This window comes from Lemur catta, chromosome 12 (assembly GCF_020740605.2).
Source record: "Lemur catta isolate mLemCat1 chromosome 12, mLemCat1.pri, whole genome shotgun sequence".
In the NCBI taxonomy this organism is placed as follows: Eukaryota; Metazoa; Chordata; class Mammalia; order Primates; family Lemuridae; genus Lemur; species Lemur catta.
In genome coordinates, this window is record NC_059139.1 from 22,053,815 (window position 1) to 22,068,232 (window position 14,418).

Consider the following 14,418-nt stretch of genomic DNA (forward strand, 5'->3'; position numbering starts at 1 on the left):
CTTGTAGGGAACCAGTGGAATGTAGTACAGGCATTTGAAATGTAGACTTGTGACATCTCAGTTCCACTGGTCCTCCTCTAAGTTTGCAATTAAGGCACTTGCTATCTGATTCTCTTTAACCTCTTATATTACTATTTCTCACTTCACCTATAGTGTCTGATGATTCAAATCCTTGTGTATGGAAGTGAACACAGTAAAAGCAGAGAGACAAAAAACCTCCTTACCCTGTTGCAGAGGTGAGTTCTGGCTCTGGCTATCAACCAGGTCATCAATGTGGATATATGTACAGCATAGCCTCTCCCCGATTCAACCAGGTAGGGGTAATTCACCTCTGTCATTCTTCCTAGTGAGGTAGAATCCTACCTGTGCTATGGATTTGGCCAAATCCTGTACTCGGAATAACTAGTTGATTTCTTGCAGTCTTTCAGAACCCAGTATTATAGAGTCTGTTGCAATAATATTTAGTATTTATAATATCCCTTTCGTGCTCGCTTCGGCAGCACATATACTAAAATTGGAATGATACAGAGAAGATTAGCAAATATAAAAAAAAAATCCCTTTCAATGCTGAGCATTGTAGCCAAATCCTGCAAGATAAGGTCATAGCTGACACAATGTAATAGATGTGATATAGATTTATACAAAGTAAATGAGTACATTAAATTATTTTTCTTTCTGAATATACAAAGTCTAGGTTCCTTAACATAAGGCAAATTTTGGGGGGATACAGTTGTGTCCAAAGTTAGTAATGACAGAGCCTCTTCAGATTCTTTTAAGAAAATGTTTAGAATTTAAGCCAAAGAGAGAGTTTTGTGCAGACTTACCCTATTCTTTACCCTTAGCATATCAGTGATGTTTGTGCATCTCAGAATGATGTTGACCCTGAACTATGCTCTTCTAAGAAACAAGAGGACTGAAATTTGTTGAATATATACTAAATTTCTAAAACTGAGTTAGGCCCTATTCATAAAGTATTTCATTTAATCCTTACAAATACCCAGTAGAATAGTTCTCATTTGTCAGAAGGGAGTCTGATGTTCTTGAAAGTAATTTGCCTAAATTCACTTAGTCTTGGAGATTTGGACTCTAAAGACCATGCACTTTTCCCTGACAGCCCCTAATAAAGAGCAGCATTGTTACTGGGTGAGAGTTAGGACCCTGACTGCAATCATGAGAGGTGGCTCACAGTTGGTCCCCTTCTCACCAGGATCACCAGGCTAGACAGGTGGGGGAGATCATGAGCACAGAGAATTCAGCCCAACTTCTCTGCACCTGCCTCAGTCAGCCACACCCAAGTAGGCCCCACAAAAGGCTGTCTCCTGTTTTATCATTTTCCAGAGGAGGAGATTCTCCAGCCTCTCTCAGTAATGCCCATGTGAGTAGAGTATAGAGGACCAGCCACAGCCCAATATGGGGAACTTTGCTCCCTGCCTGCTAGTGTATATGGAAGTATATTTTTTATAACCATAAAATGTTAATAACTATAATGTCAAACTTATTCCATTTCCCTGGCATTGTATTATATATTTATATATACTATTTTTGATCTATAAGCCACGCTGTTAGGTGGGTATTTTTATCTCTCATGTTCAGGTGTTGGAACTGAGGCTCAGAAAGTTTGAATATCTTATTCAAAATTACTTAGCTGGTAAATGTGGTAAGATTTGAATCCAGGTTGATCAGAGTTCAAAAATGCCCTTACTTTCACTATGTAATAGGGATTTGAGTATACATATGGGGATATATCTGTTTAGCAGCTGAAGCCTCCAGAACCCATTTTATATATGGAGAAACTGATAACTGATTTACTCAAGTTAATTTACCCAGGAAGAGACTGAGCTAAGATATTAATCTAGAATGCACTCTGTAGCAGTAGCTTACACTCTGGAGGCAGACTGTCTGGATTTAAAACTCAGGCTCCAACACTCAGCTCTCTGACCTAGGTGAAGTTACTTTAACCTCCCTCAGCTTCTATTTATTCATCAGAAAATATTAGTACTTTACGCAAAAAGTGTGTTTTCTGAAAGTTAATGAGATCATATATAATACAGCACTTAGATGGGAGCCTGGCAAGTCTTCAATGAATATCGACATCATAATCACATAGTAACAATAATAATGATTCTTTTTCTGAAGTGCTAGAGATAATAGGTCAGAATATTTAAATCAGAGGCTTCTTTGTATCACTCTAATGTTATTATTTTATATTAAGAGTAATGGGTACAGAGTGTACATTACAGGAGTCAAACCTGCCTGATCCTAACCTGCCTCCTCCACTTACAAATTATGTGACCTTGGGCAAGTCACTTAACCTCCCTGAGCCTTGTTTCTCTATCACTAACATGCAGATAATAGTAAACCACATAGAGCTGCTTTGAGTTTTGAATAAAATCATGTCTATAATATGCATAGTACAGTGTCTGGCTTTGTATATGCTCAATAAATGTTAGCAAAATACCCTTCCTCCCTCTTATTCACAGTATACTACCTCTGTTTTCAGGGCAACAAGTCAGAATATTTGAATATCAGGGATAATTGTTAACCAGTATTACGTGTTATGTGTTTGATAATTTACAAGAGAATTTGAATTTCTGAACATATCTGAAATACATTTTGTGTGGGTTTTTTTTTTTTTTTTTTTTTGAGACAGAGCCTTACTCTGTTGCCCAGGGCTAGAGTGCTGTGGTGTCAGCCTAGCTCACAGCAACCTCAAACTCCTGGGCTCAAGCGATCCTCCTGCCTCAGCCTCCCAAGTAGCTGGTACTACAGCCATATGCCACCATGCTCGGCTGAGTTTCTTTTTTCTATTTTTAGTAGAGACAGGATGTTGCTTTTGCTCAGGCTGGTCTTGAACTCCTGAGCTCAAGCTACCCTCCAGCCTTGGCTTCCCAGAGTGCTAGGATTATAGGCATGAGCCACCATGCTTGGCCCATTTTGTGTTTTGAAGGAAATGATAATGAAACTAAAAGAGCAAAACATGTAATTTGAGAGAAGAAATGCATGATGTTTCCTCAAAACTGGAGCAAAATTCTGCTCAGCTTATATTTAAAAAGAGAAACTTCAAAATAGCTGGAGTGACTATGGCCTCCACAGCCTTGCATTAGTTTTTGTTGTAGTCTTTACTGTTCCTCCTTGGTGATTTGAAAAGAATCGTAGAAGGAGAAATTAGAAGACATCATAAAGAATGCACACCCCAGGTGGTACAAGTTTCTTTAGGTGCTTGGGGACTAAATCTTCCCTCTGTAAATGACAGTGAGATCTAGACCTACTGAGAAAGTCCGTGTAAGGGGAAAGAGCATCCTCTGAAGGACTCCCTCGTAGCAGAAGTTGAGTCAATAAAGGTTTCTCTTTCCCTGAATAAGCCCATATCTCATTCCTTAGGAACTGCTGAGCAAAGCCATGGAAGTAGTGCCAAAACCAGATGTCAAAACCTAGTACAAGAATTGTTCTCTTTGCTTCAGCATCTCCCTGAAATAATCAATCCCAGATGTCCTGGAACTTGGCTAGTTTTCCAATATGCTCATGCTTTTTACCTCACCTCCCCCGGAAACTCGGTGACAATACTCCCTGGACTTTCACTGCCAGGAGCCCGAAGTCTTGGCTTTTGAAGTCTCTGCAAAAAAGTTAAAGCAGAACTTGTCCCTAGAAATGGGAGTTAATTCCAAGGTTAAATGATAGTTGCAAGGACCGCAAATAAGATTTTGGTATATAGAAAAGGTGTAGAAAAATCTCAGATTTGGAAGTAAACTTTAAGGTTGTTTATCCTAGCTTTTACCTAAATTACAAATGTATTTCAGTTTTAATCATTTATATATCCATCTCCTTCTAAGTACTAGAAATACTAATATGTTTAAGATATAGTCCTTTTTGGGAAAACAGACACATATAACCAGATTACAAGTTAGTCTGTAGTAAGCCTTTAATAGAAATGTAAACAAAAAAGACAAGTAATAAATTGTGAGGCTAGAAATGTGGGTGGAAACTGTGTGCAGGTTTGGGACTGGGTGCAGGGTCTTTAAAGAAAAGTTGAATATCAGCAAGCAAAAAAGAAGCCAGAGGAGAGTATTCCAAGCAGCAGGAACAAAAGCATAGTGTCATGGAGATATTTGATATTTCTGAGGAATAACAAGTGGCCATGAGTAGGAATATGCTGAAGATGAGTTTGGAAAGATAGATTGGGGCTAGATTATGGAATTCTTATGTGCTGTGCTAAGGAGTTTAGGGTTTATTTAGTAGAGGCACCCATCAAAGAGTTTTGAGTAGGATATGACATGGGACATGATCAGTTATTGGCTTTAGAACATTAACTCTGACAGCAATGGGAAGGTTTATTTAGTAGAGGCACCCATCAAAGAGTTTTGAGTAGGATATGACATGGGACATGATCAGTTATTGGCTTTAGAACATTAACTCTGACAGCAATGGGAAGGATAGTTGGCAAGTAGGGAGAAGTAAGGAGACCAGTTAGGAGGCAGATCCAATAGTCCAAGGGAGAGATGTTGAAACCTTTAATTATTGAAAGCCATAGTAGAAGGAATGCAGAGAGGATGGGTTGAGAAGCAATTTGGAGACTGTGTTGACAGACCTTGGGACCAATCAGATTTGAAGTGTAATTGAGGCAGGAATCAAAGGTGGCTTTGATGTTTCTAGCTTGGGCAACTGGGTGAATGACAATACTATTAATATTAAATGTAATAGTTTTGGCAAGAGGAATCATCTTAGAGGTGGTCTAGGGGGTCTGAGGAAGATGATTTCCATTTTGGATGTGTTATGTTTGAGGTATCCACAATACATCTGCTTGGCAATGTCTAGTAAGATGTTGGCTGTGTGGACCAGGAGCTCAAGGAGATAGATTCTGAAGCCAATGGAATGGATAAGATAACCCATGGAATACATATATGTGAAACAAGAAGGCTTAGGAAAGAACTGTAGAGAACACTTACAATTATTTTGGGGAGAATATAATGTGGTGATTTGGTAGCAGAACAGCTGGGGCTCATATTTGAGCTTTCCCACTTACAGTGAGACTTCTTAAGGCTTAAGGCATACTTTCTTTATCTAAAAAATGCAAATATAAGAGCACCCTATTTTAAATGCTTTATTTAATGTGTGGTACATAGTAAGCTTCTGTAAAATGTTAATTATAATAACTATCATCATATTATTTAGCGGTTATGCAGAAATAGGAACTGGAAAGGAGACTCAGAAAGAGTCCTTAGAGAATTAGGAGAGAATAGAAAGGAAATCAAAGGCGGAGAAAGTTTCGAGGAAGGAGTGGCCAATATCATTGTCACAAAAGGTGTGATAGGACAGTTCGAAAAAGAGGAAATGCAAATGTCTAGTAAACACAGAAAATTTTCAGTCTTACACAGAACTAATAAATTCAAAACATTACCATGATATGATAGATTAAAAATGGTAATAAAATCCAGTCCTGTCAAAGTTATGGGGAGATCAGCTCTCTTAGTACTCTGTGGAACTCTTTGTTGATGCCAATGGTGGACATTTTGGGAAAAGTTAATAGAATGCTTAAATACATGTCTCCTTTGGCTCTGAAATACCACTTCTAGGAATCTTTTTTTTTAACATCCTTATACAAAATATGTATTATATCTACATATATCTGTCTTCCTTGTAGATTTGTTTATAATAGCAAAACAGTGGAAAAACCGCAAATGTCTACCAGCAAAAACACTGGTACATGTTTATGGCCATATAATATAGCCATTCAAAAGCATGGTATGGAGCTTTGAAGAATCATGGAAAAATATCCCAGATATATTGTTAGGGGTAAAAACATGAAAAAATATATATTAATGTGTAATATATATTAATAGTATAACCCATAAATATATGTAAATACATAGTAAGTGAAGGTAATAGTAATTATCTCTGGGACATAGGATTATTGAGGGACTTTCAACTTCTATATGTTTCTATGTTATTTTACTTTTATTTTTATAAATATTTGCAATAAAAAAGATGAATTTTTAAAGAGTATGGTATATGGCATATGTGTCAAATATTAAGAGACAGTGCAGTGTAGTGGTAAGAAAATGGATTAGAGCCAGATGGCCTGGATTATAATCTCAGCTATGTTATTAGCTGCATGACGTCGGACAAATCACTTTTCAGTTTCCTTATCCATAAAATGGGTATAATAATGTATCTAGTTCATAGGGTTGTTGTAAATGAATTAATGTAAGTAAAACTGCCCAGAAAGGTGCCTAGTACTTAGAATGTACTAATTATAGATGATGATGGTGATGATTGCAGATGGGAAGAGAATGATGACTAATAAGAAGCCATTATATTGGCCAATAGAAGATCATCAATGACATCACTGATATTAGTGTGAGCTGTATTGGTAAAGAAGACCATTGAGATTACTGTTTGTCCAGTACCTGATTAAACACCTCCCATAATTAGGAACTGACTCATTACCTCTCAGAATGGCCCCTTCCATTACTGGACAGTTCTTATTGTCAGAATATAATAGTTAAGGTCGGATTAAACGTAAAGTCAGATTCGTGTTTGAATCCAGGCTCCATTACTTTCTATGTGCCGTTAGGCAAGTTATGCTAAGCCTCAGTTTTCTCTAATGAGAATTAGAATAATACCTACAATATGGAAACATAATGAAGAGTAAATGAGATTATTCCCATGAAGCTCTTAGCACAGTATCAGGTAGGAGCTCAATAAATATTAGCTATTTTTACAATTCTAGCTAGTCATCCAAACTTACTGGAAGTATGAAAGCAGGGAGCATCAAGTTCATCTCTGTCCCTGTCAGATGTCTCTGGGACAGCTGCATACTGAAAAGTTATTTTGATATAACTTTTGATGAGTCTAAAGCTGTGGAAGCCAACAGAAGGAGCAGGGAAAACCATCCTTTTCTCTTCATAAGAAAAAAAGGAATAGTCCTCCATGTTCATTCACCTTTAGTGATCTACTCTCCTCTTGGTCATGTGAACAAAATGGAACAGCCTCTTCTGGGCTGAGGAGCTGAGGCGAGAAAGTCAAAGGAAAGTAGGATAGAAATGGGACTTTGGGCTGATTACCTCCAGAGAGAACTGCAGCAAGGAAAAAGAAAATAGGTGATATGTTCAGTAAGTTTTGTGTTAGCCAAACCAGTCTTGGGCAGGACTTTAGTGATGAAATTTATGCTTCATAAGATGGATCATTTCCAGGTTCCCACATTCATATTCTTTCCCTATCATTTATTAGGAAATATTTCAACACTTCCTGTATGAAATTAAAGGAGAAAATATTTGGCCACACCTTGGTAGGAATGAGTGACGAGCACAATCCAGCATCCAGGTGCCAAGGGGCAGCAGCTTTTCCAAATCAGCACTAGGAATAGCTGGAATAGACAGAGAAGTGAAAACTCAGAATGGTTTAGTTCCCTGCCTTTGGGTCCCCCTTTTGGTAAATAGGGCTGCTAAGTCACAAAGAGCCAGCTCAGGATACCTCGTCTTTGGCAGAATAGTGAGTAGCTCTGCAATCCTAACTCTGCCGTGCCGACAAAAATGGACTAATAGGAGGGTATAGATTGGAATAGGGCAAGGAGAGAAAATATACTTAATCTCATGGGCTTATTCTGTTACTGGCTTCCTGGAGTGATGCTTGAGGTTCCAGAGCAAATGGTTAAGTTTGGTGGAGCTTGATTTGTTAGTGTTGTCTGCCTTCTGTATGGGTGGGGGAATAGCTGAACTTCTTATCACCTATTTGCTATTCAGGTATAGAGAAAAGACCACTGTACTCTCACTCAAGGTGAAACCTAATAGCTATGTGACCTTAAGTCCCTTCAACATTCTGAGCCTGTTTCCTCTTTATTCATTCCTTCTGTAAACATCTGGTGAGCACCTATTAAGTGCCAGGTGCAGTTAGAGCTGCAGGTGGTAATAGAGATAAAACATGGTCATTAATCTTAAGGAAACAGCAATCTAGTGCAAAAGACAAACATGAAGAAATAATGAAAATAATGAAGTATAAGTTCTGAAATAGAGGTCTCAGTGCCATGATAGCAGACAAGACAATCTATGAGAACTGGAGAAGATTTCATACAGAGGGTGACATTTGAGCCATTTCTTAAAGGGCAAGTAACAATTTATCCCGATGGAGAAGAGAAGAAGCCATTCTGAGAAGAAGGAACTCTATATGCAAAGGCACAGAGGCGTGACAGAGGGCAGAGTATCACAGGAATGGTAAGTACCTTATAGTTGTTGTACGGGGCAGCATGTCTTAGGGGGACTGCAAGGAATGCTGATTCCAAAGGATGTGCACTGGTTATGATGGGGAGGCAGAAAGGCTCTGGAGCAGAAAGGCAGAAATCAGTTTAGGGAAAAAACTACTGGGTTAAATAAAGTGACACAGGATACTTTCCTGAGAGACTTCTTAGGACTTTTAATATACAAAATATATCTGTTGGTATGTTGAGAACAAATCAATTTTTTTTAAAAAAACACTATTTTGATATACCAGAAGTCTTTTTGAAATGGCCAGTGATTTAAATTTTGGTTTAAATAAAACCTTGCACCAAAGTAGAGAAACCAACTAAGGTTTGGTTTTGTTTAAAGCAAAGGGTGTAACCTATCTTTGAACTGAGGGTATACAAGAATGCTTTTGTAGTTTGGTAAAGAATTTGGGCCTCACTTCAGGACACAAAGTCTTTATGAACAATGACTGTCTCAGCAATGAACTATTTTATCTGATTATAGATACATGACTTCAACACTTCCCTATGAACTTACTTTTCTTTATGATTCATGGTGGTTAAGAGCTATAGTTACGGAGAGTACACGAGCCTGAGTTCCAACCCTAGAACTGCCATTTCCAGCTGTGTGTAATCCTGGTTCTCTTGTCTGTAAGATGGGGATGAGTATATAGTACCTATCTCCTAGTATGGCTGTAAGAATAGATGAAATAACATATGCAAAGTGCTTAGCAGAATGCCTGGCCCCATAGTAATCATGTGCTAAATAACAGCTATTTTTATTTTTACTGAAACCTGGGCTTTGACTTTATTACTTTCTAGTTACAACATTGGTGCATGAAGCAAATGGAGATGGGGGCTGGTTACCTTGAAAAGCTACCACCAGGCTGATGTGAAAACATTTTGCTGGTTAACATATCAAAAGTGGCCAGGCGCAGTGGCTCACGCCTGTAATCCTAGCACTCTGGGAGGCCGAGGCGGGTGGATCGCTTGAGGTCAGGAGTTTGAGACCAGCCTGAACAAGAGCGAGACCCTGTCTCTAATAAAAAATAGAAAGAAATTATATGGACAACTGAAAATATGCATAGAAAAAATTAGCCGGGCATGGTGGCGCATGCCTGTAGTCCCAGCTACTCAGGAGGCTGAGGCAGTAGGATCGCTTAAGCCCAGGCAGGAATTTGAGGTTGCTGTGAGCTAGGCTGATGCCACGGCACTCACTCTAGCCCGGGCAACAAAACGTGACTCTGTCTCAAAAAAAAAAAAAAAAATCAAAAGTGATCTAGACTCATCAGGTTCTGGAAATATAGATAATGTCATAGACAACATCTGACACAATCACAATCTAAAGACGTAATATATACACTATGGAAATCAGTTGTCCTTTCAGTGAACTGAAGATTTCAGGCAAAGAGAATCCTGCCACCTTGTGGTGGGAGAGGAGGACGCCTGAGGCTAATTCCTGGTTACTATCTATCCTTAGCAGAGTTCTCCTCTGATTTTATGACATCCCTGGGCAATTGATCTGTGCCTATTTCCTCTGCTAATTTGGAATCACATTATCTCTTGGTTTACTGAGAAGGAAGCTGAAGTGCCAGATAGCTCTTGGCATTTATACAGTCTGGTAGTAGAAAATGAACCAATCTTAACTCTGATGTGCATAAGACCCCAAGTTGCTCATAAAATTTTGTATCTCATATTTCTAGGAGGGAAATTTTTTTTTCAGGTAAATAAGAGCTATGAAAACGACACTTTTTGCAGGCTTGCGGTATACATAGGAGATGACTGAAGAACACTTGATAGAAACTGTTTTGGAGCAGTCTTTTGGATCATATTACTTGGAACTCCTGCTCAACTCCTTTAGTATTAGGAAATCGGAGTATGGAAATCTTAATGGCTAGAAATAGGGAAGATAGAGCCTCTTTTTAAGATTTATAAGACCTCTGGGCTCAATCTCTGTGCTCATGAGAAGAAATCACCTGAAAATCATGAACTATATAAAAGGTCCTAAATTAGGTTTTCCAGCTGAGATTAAAAGCAATCAAGGTAGCTCAGATATCCTTGGTTTGCCATCTGAATCAAGGGAAGAGCTTCCTGCTTTTTAGTAAGAAAATACAAGAATCCAGTCCCATTTTGTACACCTATTAGAAGAGTCAGCATTTTGCAGGTTACAGTGTTGTGGTGAAATAATAGTGACAGTTGCTTCAGGCTGAGTGCAGCCTCCTAGCTCAGATAAGGCAGTGATTTGCTCCAGGAAAGGCAGGGCCAGTTATGGAGCAAGAGAAGGCATGGACCCTTCTCTCCTCTCCTCCTGATGCACAAATGATTTTCTCCTTTCCTCTAGGTCTTCTATTATCAGTAAATAGAAAACATCTATACAAGATAGCCAACAATAAAAGGCAACCTTGTTAATAATTCTGGAACACAAAATATGTTTACCAACACTGATAGCAATGGCAGATCAAAAGCAGAAGAACAGTTTTGCACTAAGGACTTTGGAAAAAAAAGATCCACTTAGCAGCAGCATTACAGGTAAAATACCCAAGAACCATTAGAAACCAGGATTCTTCTCTATTAACTTAGGGGAAAGAAATCTTTTAGACACATGCTTTAAGTTATAGTTTCTTATGTCACTGGGACACCATTACCTTCTATTTCCCTTTTTCTAACTCAAATTCTATTCCTTTCAGTTCTGATTTTTAAAAAAAAAAAATTACAATAACTAAGCAGTTTAATTGGTGAACATTTTAATGTACTATAATTGACCCTTGAACAACATGGGGGTTAGGAGCACCAACGCCTCATGCATTCAAAATCTGCATATTACTGTGGATTTCCCAAAAATTTTACTAATAGCCTGCCGTTGACCGGAAGCTTTACCGATAACATAGTTGATTAACACATGATTTATGTTTTATGTATTACATACTGTATTCTTACAATGAAGTTAGAGAAAATGATATTAAGAAAATCATAATGAAAATACATTTACAGTACTGTACTGCACTTATTGATACCATAAAGTTTGCATTGGCTGTTTACAAGATGAATCTTCTGAAATGATGGCAACTGCTGCTGCAGACATCAATCTAGCCTGGGTACATATCAAGCAATTCATCTTTTTCTTATAATATCATGACTTTTCTTAGCTTCTTGGGAGCACTTTCAGCATCATTAGTGGCACTTCGTATGGGTCCCATGATGTTATTTTAGGTTTACAGTATTGCACTAAACACGATGAAAAACACAAGAACTGTGAGAAATCACTTTTCACTGATACGCAATTTACTGGAGAGATGAACTGTTCATGCAGAGACGATCAGCATCACGTGGCATTTTAAGTGGATACTTACAACACTTGATCTTCAACACTTAGGCTCACCGCAACAGCCACAGGAAGTGGCAATGAAATTATTATAGTAGCACAGTATGTACTGCAGTGAATTTTATGCAGTTACGATTTAATACTTTATATTTACGTTGGATTACATTTTTCTTGACTGCGAATGGCACCATGTGCAGTCTCTGTTTATGTAAGTTTTTATAAATTTTAACTTTTCATGATTTGTGTATATTTTATGGTAGTAAATCACAAAATAAACTAGTATCTACATATATTTTATGCATTCCTGACATACCTAACTTAAAAAATGTTTTTCAATATTTCTAGACTACAAGGTTCATCTGAGTTTTTCCAAATTGTTGCAAAACTCCCCAAATTTTCCAATATAATTATTGAAAATAATCCATGTATCAGTGTACCCATGCAGTTCAAACCCGTGTTGTTCAAGGGTCAACTATATTTGGAAGTGTTTAGTCACAACCTGTTTGAGGTCACTGAAACTGCCATGTGGGGAATGTTTGATCCTTCTGAAACATTTGCCCTGATCTGATTTACTGAAGTACTCACGTTATTTTACAAATGAAGAAACTAGGGACAAGAGAGATTAAGTAATTTGTTCAAGGTCAGCCTGGTAATTATAAAACTGACTTCCTGAATCACAGATGATGACTCTTTCCATTCCACTATGCTACCTCCACCAAACCGAATTAAAAAGGCTTGTTTCAGGAAAGGAATACTCACTGAGATTGTTCATGAAGAAAATCCTTAACCGTTGAACAAGTGTGTATCTACAAAAAGAAATTGGCAATCTTGAATTATATTCCTTATTTTCTTTTTCATGTATTCAGATACAAAGGAGAAATCTCACTCATATTTACACTACAGAAAACTTTTATTAATGTATTTCCCTCTTCATCTTTTCTCAGTTATTTGAGCAGATTTAATGCTGCTCAAACACCCTGTGTCTTTGGGGATCCAAGTGTCTCACTACCAACATCTATATATATCATTTAGTGCTTACAGAACTGCATTTTGGTTTCATTCGTGAAATTATTTTATTTCGGTCATTTGTTCAGTTCTTAAAATCTAATAACCAGTACCTAAGTGTATAGTGAGTAGTGTTCTGCTGTGGCAGAAGCATATATATATACCAATTAATCCAAAGGTTTATCCATTGACTGATAGGCTTTCTCCTGGCAGCTGCCAACTAACTCTCAGATGCATTAGGCTTGCCACCCTGGCTGAAAGCAGCTATATTCCATTGCCTGTCTCTGCAGTACTTTTTAACTGGTCACTTGGCCTGTCATTGTTAACATTAGCCATCTGAAGATGGGGCTGCTGTTCTTACCCAGAATATTCCGAATTGACTAAAGTAGCCTCAGAAGAATTATTTCCATTTTCACATACCTAGTTGAAAATGGATTTTCAACAATGTGGTAAAAACAAAGGATCAGAAAGAAGTGGATATGTAGGCTCCAATTTGGGCGGCACCAAATTTTTAAAAATGTTACTATTTCATGCTCTTAAGATCTCTACACTGATAAACCTATATCAATAAAACGGTAACATAACATTGTAAAATAAAATTTTATGGTGTACCTGTTCTTGCACTTGAAATTTGTTTTTAATATTTCCTGTTTTTGAGTGTAAAGTTGCTATGTTCTGAGATTTTGATGTTAACATGTTTTATGAAATGGTGGTGAGAATGAACATATAGTTTTAATATCCTTATCCTGACAAAATAAGTTAGCACCTATGTTGGTCCTAAAAGTCTTTTTTTCTTTCCAAAGACTATCTTTTTAGATCAGTTTTAGGTTCATAGCAAAATTGAAAGAAAGCCAGAGATTTCCCATCTTCCCCCTAACCCAACACATGCCTAGCCTCTCCTGTTATCAACATCACCCCCACCTCCATACATTTGTTACAATGTCAACCTACACTGACACATCATTGGCACCCAAATCCATAGTTTACATTAGGGTTCACTCTTAGTGGTGTACATTCTACTGGTTTGGACAAATGTATAACGTGTATCCACCATTATAGTGTCACACAGAGTAGTTTCACTGCCCTAAAAATCTTCTGTGCTCTGCCTAAAAGTTTTAAAATATAACTGTTTTGGTGACATCCCAAAGTTTTAAGAAATCACATTAGAAATGTTCAGCACAGTACCACCTAATATAGTTCCATTCTAACTGGAACACTGTAAAAGCTACTTTCTAAATTCAATCAGTGGGAATCAGCAATCAGCAAATACCTGATGTTTCTGATAGAGCTGAGTGAATATACACAGCTTTTAAAATTCTTTTGAATTAGCTAACAAGCACTGACATTTTTGAGGTGGGTGAGGGTTAGCTATTTTCTTACCATCTCCGTATCAAGTTAGGAAAAAAAGATTCAAGCCCAGATCAAACTGTTTCACATACAGATTTAAATAAATATTTTTTAGCAAGCATCCAGAGAATGTTTATGTAACCTGTTCTGTAGGCTCAGTGAAGCCCTACTTATGATTAAGTTCACCCACCACTTTGCATGAAAGGTCTACTTCAGGTGGGCTTGACAATATTCCAGAGATAGGATTGTCCTAACCCAATCAGCAACAGCAACCAGAAATTCTGGACTGAAATGGTAGGATGCAAAACCTTTAGGGATCAAGCCTCAGGCACCATGCCTAAGGGCACAGGCCACGGGCCTTACTAGATTTTTATTTCCTTTTCATCCAAGGATGAGGAGTTACTCTAAAACAATTTAGTCAGTTCACATATCCTGAATACCTCTAGTTTTACCAATGAGAGCCACTACTAGTATCTATTGTATTGATCAACAAGCAACTGATTTCAAAAAGACGACCTACTTCACAAAT

At 37.8% G+C, this 14,418-nt stretch overlaps 1 protein-coding gene and 1 pseudogene across 4 annotated transcripts in view; both read left to right on the forward strand.

The window, feature by feature from the left end:
• The window catches only part of TTC23L (tetratricopeptide repeat domain 23 like), a 60,254-nt gene that overhangs the window by 38,836 nt on the left and 7,000 nt on the right, over positions 1 to 14,418 (forward strand). For 2 of the 4 annotated variants that reach the window (XM_045566542.1, XM_045566544.1), the window contains exons 11-13: positions 154 to 236; positions 8,098 to 8,207; positions 10,557 to 11,176. In XM_045566542.1, coding sequence (XP_045422498.1) covers positions 154 to 236; positions 8,098 to 8,182 — 168 coding nt within the window. In that variant the 3' untranslated portion in view covers positions 8,183 to 8,207; positions 10,557 to 11,176. Of the gene's footprint in view, positions 1 to 153; positions 237 to 8,097; positions 8,208 to 10,556; positions 11,177 to 14,418 lie in introns of those variants that run through there. The other 2 variants (XM_045566543.1, XM_045566546.1) reach the window with 2 other exon arrangements.
• Positions 485 to 540, forward strand: LOC123648716 (annotated as a pseudogene).